This window comes from Megalobrama amblycephala, linkage group LG7 (assembly GCF_018812025.1).
Source record: "Megalobrama amblycephala isolate DHTTF-2021 linkage group LG7, ASM1881202v1, whole genome shotgun sequence".
Classification (NCBI taxonomy): domain Eukaryota; kingdom Metazoa; phylum Chordata; class Actinopteri; order Cypriniformes; family Xenocyprididae; genus Megalobrama; species Megalobrama amblycephala.
In genome coordinates, this window is record NC_063050.1 from 5,490,260 (window position 1) to 5,499,715 (window position 9,456).

Consider the following 9,456-nt stretch of genomic DNA (forward strand, 5'->3'; position numbering starts at 1 on the left):
CAGAGCGCTGCGTCTCCAGACGGCTCTTTTAAAATCAATATTTTACACTGACAGCACATTCAGACACACTGAGAGCTCGAGACCGTCACAGTGAAAATAGTGTGTGTGCTTATTTTGATCATTACACTGATCTGAAGACAGAGCAAAAAGACTTTATGCATGTAAATAAATGCAGTGATCTTGTTCATTTGTGTAACTATGGCGAATGACAATATCATTTATATAATTACTGCACACTGCGAAGAGCTCTTATTATAGGAATGATATTTTACATTCGTTTTTATTTTTATATTATTTTCAACTGAATTTCAGTTTTAGTATTCTTACATTTTTCTACTAATTATTAGATATTTTATATATATATATAAAAAAAAACAATATTATTGAGAGAAAAAAAAAACATTTCACTTGTGTAAACTTCCTGGTTCCTGATTCTTTTCAGACTGAACCCTATCAGAAAGAGAGCGATAGGCGGGGTTTGTTTGTTGTTGATGCCTCTGCGCATGCGCATACTGAGAATACGTCTTTCTATCAAAACCGAAAGTAAAGATTCGCGGGGAGAAACGGGATCGCGGGGGCACCGCAATGCGACCTCAAAGGGCACTTTCACTTTCGCGATCAAAGGGGCAGGCCCCTTTTTTCTGTTAATTTTGTGGGGTTTTATATAACAGGTGCTTGCTATAGACCTTTGTCTGGATAGACACCATATTGTATTGTATGTGGAGGGACAGACAGAGGTCATAGATCGCAGGTAAGTTTCAAAACTGTTTTATGGAGTTTTTGTCTACTGAAAGTTTTTTGGTTTTATGTATGATTTGTTTTGTCTGTTTCTGTATGCAGGCTTAAAGTCAGTTTCTCATTATGGAGAATGAAGGGAGCAATGAGGGATCTTCATCTGCAGAACCCGATCGTGTGTCTCTGAAGAGTGATCAATCCATAACTCCTCCTAATGTCAATAATGAACCAGTGACCTTTGACCCCAGGTGAGGATAAACATGTGTGATTTAACAATGGGAGTCAAAAACACATTGAGTGCGCACACAGAGATGAGCTAGAGTTTTTTTATTATTTATTTATTTATTTATTTTCCATATCTGCGAACAAAAGAAAATTAACATTGACTTTTTTTACTTTTTGAGGCGGGAATCAAGATGGCGGTGTCATTGTCCAGCTTAAGTAAATTCAGTACTGATAGTTATTAATTTATCTATATATCAGCACTGGAGTAAACAGTGATGTCATCATCCAGCTCAGTTCAGTTCTCATTCAATAGTGTCAATGCAGACAGATCAAAACACTGAATATCAAGTGTCCCCGACTAAGCAAGCCAGAGGCGACAGCAGCAAGAAGCCAAACTCCATCAGGTGACAGAATGGAGCTCAGTCAGGGGCCAGTTCTCCTCTGGCCAACAACGAACAGTGCATGATTATGATTCAGGTCATTACCCATGTAGAAGGTGACGTTCTCGTGACCCTGCGCAATGTTCCCTAAAAGTCCTCTAAAGGTGACGAACATTCTGAACCTTTACAGAACATTAGGGACGTTCTAAAACATCTTTTGGTACTGAAAGTGCTGCAGTTCAAGGTTCCTTGTATGATTTTAGGGGGACGTTCCATTTTGGTTATTTTATGGTCACATAAGAACGTTACAAAGAGGACATTTGGGACGTTAACAGAACGTCCTATAGTAATAGTGCTCTAAACATTCCCAGAACATCCTTGAATGTTTCCTGAAGGTCCACCAAATAACATCCCGCAACCCTTAAAAGAACTCCACATCGTGACCGTCTCTGATGTCAGGTGACATCCTTGACACCATGCCCTTGTCAAACAATCCTAAACGATTCCAGAAAGAAAGTTTCTAATTAGAATTTCTATAATATTTTGGAAGCATTCCTATATTATTCCTACTCAGGATTTGTCTTTACTGAGACAATGTACACTGTAAAAAATAAACTTTAAAAGAAAGTGTGAAATGCATGACATTAAAGAATAAAAAGTTAACGTCAGCCTGTAGTGAGATTATTTGTGTTTCAGTTGGTTTATCATCAGAATATGTAATGTAACTTCTCTGTTTCCACCTGTAGGACCAACTTGATAAAAAATCCCAGAGCCGAAGGTGATTCACATAATTAAGTTTGTACATTAAGTGTCACTATTTAATGAATGAATTTTTGCTTCAGCTAATGTCTCTTTTCTGATGTTCTTATTAGATGGACTCCAAGGATGGGGGATTGTAGAGAATGGAGGTGACGGCTGGGTGACAGGAACCAACAATAAACCACATCCAGACGACACGGTCACCAACTGTTTTATAACATCTTACGGGTATGTTTGATATTTTAGATCCTTCAAGAAAATTTTGAGCCTGTTTCTTTTCAGTCCATGTTAAAATATGAAACTGAATCGGTCATCAAGCCAATCCACACATGATAACTTTGTCCTCAGTTTATCTTTGAAGCGACAGCTGATTGATTTGAAGAAAGAAGGCTACAGTGATGCTTTCATGGATCTGCAACCTCATATCAGAATATCAGACTGGTGAGTGTTCGCTGAAACTCCATTTAATTCTACAGTATCTTAGCTGGTGAACTTTTAAAGTGCTGCACGATATTGGAAAATAAAACGTAATGTGATATTTAGTTTTTCTGTGAAGAATATTGCAATTATTAAAAACACAGGAAAGTTCACCAGGTGACTTGAATATCATAGAATGATTGGGTGTTACGAACTCCCCTGTCTAGAGTAGAGGAGAAAGAACAGATACAATGAACTAAATAAAGAGTTTAAATAAACTGCACAAACTGAACATCTTCAGAGCTCCTGTTTCTCGTCCCAGAACTGATTCAACACCCGAACCATAAATCAAGCAGAAAGATTTATTTAGAGAACATAGGAAAAACAGTGACAAAGAAAATGAAAGATTTGTTTTTATTCTCAAGTTGGGCTAAACGATTTGGGGGAAAAAAATCTAACTGGATAATGAATAACTCATTCTATGGAGCCCCTAAAGGGACATGATTAGGCTTGTGTATTGAAAAATTGTATTAGTCGGTTAGTCGCAGAATAAAAATAGCTCCACAGGAAGTGGCGAAGTCGGAAACACGTGTCTGTGTAGATGCGTTCCCTCAAACATCATTTATCCTTATTTTCATAATTTTTTGTCAAATATTTTTTTCTTTATTACACATCTTTATTTGATGTTTTCATTCCTAAGTTAACATTGCTATTCATTTTTTTGTGCGTGTGCAAATTATTCTGTTCTGCAGACGAAAAATTATTTATTAATTATTTAAAAATTAAATATTATCAGGTAGGCCTTTTTTTATTGTGGTCTGCAGTTTAATAAAGGTTAATGAGAAACAAAATGCTAGCAGTAACTGCACTTGTTCCTCAATATTAATTTAAATAATGTACATAATTAACAAACAAAAATCACAAACATGACCATTGTAATTCACTCTATTTTATAAATACAATTTAGTTATATTGCAAATGGATGAACAATTGCGGTGCTTTGAATATCTCATGCACATGCTCATAGTTTCCAATTTTGGCAGCATAATGGGAGCATTGCTGTAGATGAAAAAAATTACAAAACATAAAATACTCCACTATAATTTTTAATTCCTTATGTTTCTAAATAAATAATTTTTATTTCGTTATAAGCAGCCTAAGGAGGCCATGAAACTCTAACCAGAAAGAAAGAAAAAACCTTACTGTTTTTGCTCATGCAGAACAAACCAATTAGTTTTTAATCCGTGGCAAAGCTAATGTGTGTTTACGGTGTATGTCTCCGTTGGGGCTCGGGCGGATGATATAATCCAATTATGCAATATTTTGAAGGCGATTATCGATTAAAATATTTGTAACATATAGCCCAGCCCTAAAGAGAGCATACGTAAATGATCACAGTGCCACGCTTCACTCTGAAACACACAGCACATAAAATTAAAAATATTATTATATAATTATTTAAATTATAAAATATCATAAATTAGATTTTATTTTGATTAATTGTTCAGCCCTATTTTATGTGATTAATTTTAGTGAATGGCATATATCTGGTTTAAATGTGCCTTATGTGCAGTATGAGAACCCAAAGTGATATGACATTCATATGTGAATTTAGTTTTTTTTATTGGTAGATTGTTATATTTTTATTGTAAGAATAAACATAAATTGTAATCTTATGTAAAAAGAAAAAACTTATGTAATATGAAAGCACACTGATCTGAAGTCTTATCTGCAGGTATGCCCCACGAGCTGACAGTGGGAGTGAGTATCAGATCTGTGTAGAGCTGCTTGATCAAATGAGGAACCCCATCAGATCCTTTAAGCCTGAGAAGGTTGTGTTTAAGAAGGGGAATGATGAGCCGTGGCGTCAAGTGAGTCGAATAATACAGTCAAATTCTTCTTCAATAATCAAACTTAGTCAAAGCGCTGTTGTCCCTGTGTTTGTTCTGCTTTATTTCAGGTGACCCACGTCTTCGAGGATTATGGACCTGGTGTCCGGTTCATCCGTTTCACTCACGGTGGGAGGGATATAAAGTTCTGGAAAGGCTGGTTTGGAATACAGGTCACTAACAGTAGTGTGGAGATCTGTCCACCTGCAGAGAGGTAGAGTTTCCCAACCATTGAGACAGGTTGATAAGAATATTATCGGAACCTCGTATCTCTATATTTCGTCATTTATGTTTTATAATATTAATACTATTGGTCATCCTATATGTCTGTATGTGGGTTTTACAAATATTAACCAATAAAAAGCATTTAAAAAGGGAATTCCATTGGTTCCTTAAAATGTCAGTCAAACCTCATAACTCCGCCCACCTCCATGTAGAATGTAAATGCTGTGACTGGGCTAAGCTGATGCTTCACTATAGAGATCAATGCATTAACCAGCGCTGATGCCAGTCACAGCCATTGACCGTCCTCGTCATCCTCAGTAAATAAAGCTCTTACAGTAACGTGAGGGTGTTCTCAGTGAGTCCTGTGGAGAGAAATCCCCCACAACTGCCTGCAAACGGGCATTCGGATCTGCTTCCATTTTGTTAGCAACGCCCAACTTTCAATTCCCGAAGGACAAAATCAAGTCCCGCCCTCTCATTTCAGATGCCGTTTCACTCGGATAGACATCATAGTAGAGAAGAAAAGACAATTGCAACTTCCGTTTCATGTCAACTTTAAGATCATTAAATGTGAGTACTACTTTAAATATAATATGTTTTAATATACGATTTGAAGCAATGCATGCTTGTGCAATTTTGCTATGTTTTTATATAGTGGTGTGCTGTGGGATTTTTTTATTTATCAAAACTGTGCTGTGGCCAAAAAAAGGTTGTGGAACAGTGCCTTAAGGAGGTAAACCAAGTGTAGCATTAAAGGTGCCATAGAATTGAAAATTGAATTTACCTCGGCATAGTTGAATAACAAGAGTTCAGTACATGGAAATGACATACAGTGAGTCTCAAACTCCATTGTTTCCTCCTTCTTATATAAATCTCATTTGTTTAAAAGACCTCCGAAGAACAGGCGAATCTCAACATAACACCAACTGTTACGTAACAGTCGGGATCATTAATATGTACGCCCCCAATTTTTGCATATGCCAGCTCATGTTCAAGGCATTAGACAAGGGCAGCCAGTATTAACGTCTGGATCTGTGCACAGCTGAATCATCAGACTAGGTAAGCAAGCAAGAACAATAGTGAAAAATGGCAGATGGAGCAATAATAACTGACATGATCCATGATAACATGATATTTTTAGTGATATTTGTAAATTGTCTTTCTAAATGTTTTGTTAGCATGTTGCTAATGTACTGTTAAATGTGGTTAAAGTTACCATCATTTCTTACTGTATTCACGGAGACAAGACTGTCGTTATTTTCATTTTTAAACACTTGCAGTCTTGTATAATTCATAAACACAACTTCATTCTTTATAAATCTCTCCAACAGTGTGTAATGTTAGCTTTAGCCACGGAGCACTATCAAACTCGTTCAGAATCAAATGTAAACATCCAAATAAATACTATACTTACATGATCTGACGCATGCATGACGAACACTTTGTAAAGATCCATTTAAGGGTTATATTAGCTGTGTGAACTTTGTTTATGCAATGTAAAATAGAGTCACGAGCTCGGGGGCCGGGGAGTGCGAGCATTTAAAGGGGCCGCAGCCTGAATCGGTGCATAGTTAATGATGCCCCTAAATAGGCAGTTAAAAAAATTAATAAAAAAAAATCTATGGGGTATTTTGAGCTGAAACTTCACAAACACATTCAGGGGACACCTTAGACTTATATTACATCTTTTGAAAAAGCGTTCTAGGGCACCTTTAAAGCTCTCTTGTATATGTGTTTTGTTACAATAAATGTTGAATGTTACTCTTGTTAAAATGAAGGATCTTAGTTGCGACTATAAGTACAGCTATAGACATCTCACGTCCCTGGCAAGAAGCTTTTCCCAGACTAAATTTTCTCCCCAGGGTTTCAGAATTAATCATTCCAAAATGGCTCGAATTTCAACGAAGCGCCCCTCGTGCTACATATCGCGTACATGTACATAATTTGGTAGATACATGTGACATCCTAGTACCTATAAAACAGCCTCTTGCAGCCATTCCCTAAACCCAACGGGAAGTCAGCCATTTTAAATTTCCTCTACAATTTATATGCAGTTTTTCCATTTCCAGGTGTCTTGCTTTAACAAACTCCTCCTAGAGGTTTAACCTGTTTTTCAATATTTAATGTATGTTTGAATAAATTCGTTCTGTTTTTATGACAGACACCATTTAAATGTTTGTTCTAAAAACAAGCAGAAACATAATTATGTCATTATAAAATGTATTATTATAATGTTATTGTTTTAAAAACTTATCATGTGTAATTTAAATGTATATAGCCTCTACAAATCAGTTAATTTTAACCTTTAATATTAATGTAATGACAGCATTAGTTGAGAGATTTTCTTCCTTCAGAAAAATTCTACTGGGGAGAAAATGTGCATCTTTCATTTAACCATTTCACATTAGAATGAATTAATATATAAAAATGATATTAATGAATAAATTGATTTTTTTAATAAATACACTGTTAATTGTAATAGCTAGCTTGCTAAACACAGAACTTGACTTGAGATTTGGATCACAGGGACTGAATTCTGACATACTGAACGTGTGTGTATTCTTGATGTGTGTTTATAGTGTGGATCATGGAGGAGAGCTTGAGACGACAGCAGAAGTACGTGTGTCTTCAAACACACACACGGAAGAGCCTCAGATGCATGAGGTTCCTCAGGTTCTGTGTGGAGAGAGTCTGACTGGACTGGACTGGGAGGCTGAACGGAGCGGAGCTGCTTATGGGGGAGAGTTCAGAAGTACAGCAGAACTACACAAATGTAGGTCTCCACACACAGTCATCTAGTGATTTGATGTTGATTTGTCTCATTTAGTGAAATGTTTCTCTCTTCTCGTGTTCAGATGCCTGTGATCTCACACTGGATCCAAACACAGCACACACTCGTCTCATTCTGTCTGAGGAGAACAGGAAGATCACATGTGTGTTTCAGCATCAGTCGTATCCTGATCATCCAGAGAGATTTGAGAACAATGAGCAGGTTCTGTGTGCAGAGAGTCTGACTGGACGCTGTTACTGGGAGGCTGAATGGAGCGGGACAGCTCGTATAGCAGTGGCCTATAATGGAATCGTCAGGAAAGGATGGAAAGACTGTGTGTTTGGATGCAATGACAAATCCTGGAGTCTGAACTGCTCTAAAAACAAATTCACTGTCTGTCACGATAAGAAATACACTGTCATACATGTCCCTTCACCCCTGTCTAATAGATCAGGAGTGCATGCTGTCCGTTCATCCTCTAAGAGAGTAGGAGTGTATGTGGACGTGTCGGCCGGCACTCTGTCCTTCTACAGCGTCTCTGACACACACACACTCACACACTTACACACATTCAACACCACATTCACTGAACCCCTCTATGCTGGATTTAGGGTTGATGATAAGTCCTCATTGTCTCTGTGTGACATTAAACAACACGGTGTGATTCTTTCAGGAGCTTCAGCAGCACCTTGATCATTTGATCCTTCATTAGGTCTGCATGAGCACAAAGATATACTTTATATAGCATCTGAAACGCTAAAATAAAAATGATCTTAAAAGCTTATTTGACTAAACTCGAAGGCTTATGTCACAAGGAAACAATACTTGTAGGAGCCATATGTCATTTTTAACCACTAGATGGCAGTGTGGACTGGGAGGAGCTATGTGATATTTAAACTTCTCATGAATGCCTGCTAGGGGGAAACAGGTGGCGGGAATATACAATTTTCTAATTTTATAATTATAATTATAAATGAAAAAGCCGGTCCAGAAAGTTTGAAGCAGTTTTAAAAGTTTTCAGTTTGAAAGTTTCAGTTTTAGTTTAGTAATTTTGATAGAGTACTAGGGTGGTTGCTAAGGTGTTGCTATGCGGTTGCTAGGGTACTCTGAGTGGTTGCTAAGATGTTGCTATGTGGTTGCTGGGGTGCTCTGGGTGGTTGCTAGGGTGTTGCTATGCGGTTGCTAAGGTACTCGGGGTGGTCGCTATGGTGTTGCTATGTAGTTGCTAGGGTGCTCGGGGTGGTCGCTATGGTGCTGCTATGCGGTTGCTAGGGTACTCGGGGTGGTCGCTAAGGTGTTGCTATGTGGTTGCTAGGGTACTCGGGGTGGTCGCTAAGGTGTTGCTATGTGGTTGCTAGGGTACTCGGGGTGGTTGATAGGGTGTTGCTAGATTTAGTTTGATAGATAGATTTAGTTTGATAGATAGATTTAGTTTGATAGATAGATAGATTTAGTTTGATAGACAGATAGATAGATAGATTAGATGAGTTTATGAGTTTGAATAAGTTTCAATGGATTAGAAATAGTACATAGAATGGCACTTGAGTCTAATTGAGTTTTTGAGTCTAATGGGCTTCCATTGTTTAAATTTGAATTTTGACAGTTGGAGTTTGAATAGTCTTGGCTCATTTGAACATTCCGTCAATGAAAGTCAATGGGATTTTTCCGAGCTTTAACAGTCTTTTTCAAGCCAACTTAATTATAATTATAATTCTTTTATAATTTTTTTTTGAAAGAATTTAAAATGTATCTTAACACTATTTCATCCTCTGTAAATAAGAAAGCAAGAAAAACAACCTCAATTTCTAATGACTTTAATTTGTACACTCTAATTGATGTATAAATCAATGTCTTACCCTCATGTTCTTTTTTTCTTTTTTATATCCTATTTTTCCTTTATTATCTTTCTTTTTTAACAAAGCATTGTTATTTTTTACTCCTATATGTTCAGATGACATTGAACATACTATTGATACATTTTGTGTGTTGTATATAAAGTTGTATATCTTTAATGTCATCTTTGTACTGTTTGTAATCATAATAATAATAATAATAA

At 36.8% G+C, this 9,456-nt stretch overlaps 1 protein-coding gene across 1 annotated transcript; it reads left to right on the forward strand.

The window, feature by feature from the left end:
• The first annotated feature begins 498 nt into the window (after nt 1-498).
• Nucleotides 499-8,468, forward strand: LOC125271131. The gene is made up of 9 exons (XM_048195114.1): nt 499-751; nt 841-983; nt 2,087-2,118; nt 2,213-2,327; nt 2,448-2,540; nt 4,252-4,387; nt 4,477-4,619; nt 7,210-7,403; nt 7,486-8,468. The coding sequence occupies exons 2-9, from the start codon at nt 862-864 to the stop codon at nt 8,091-8,093; spliced, it is 1,443 nt and encodes a 480-aa protein (XP_048051071.1). The 5' UTR covers nt 499-751; nt 841-861; the 3' UTR covers nt 8,094-8,468.
• Nucleotides 8,469-9,456: the final 988 nt, after the last annotated feature.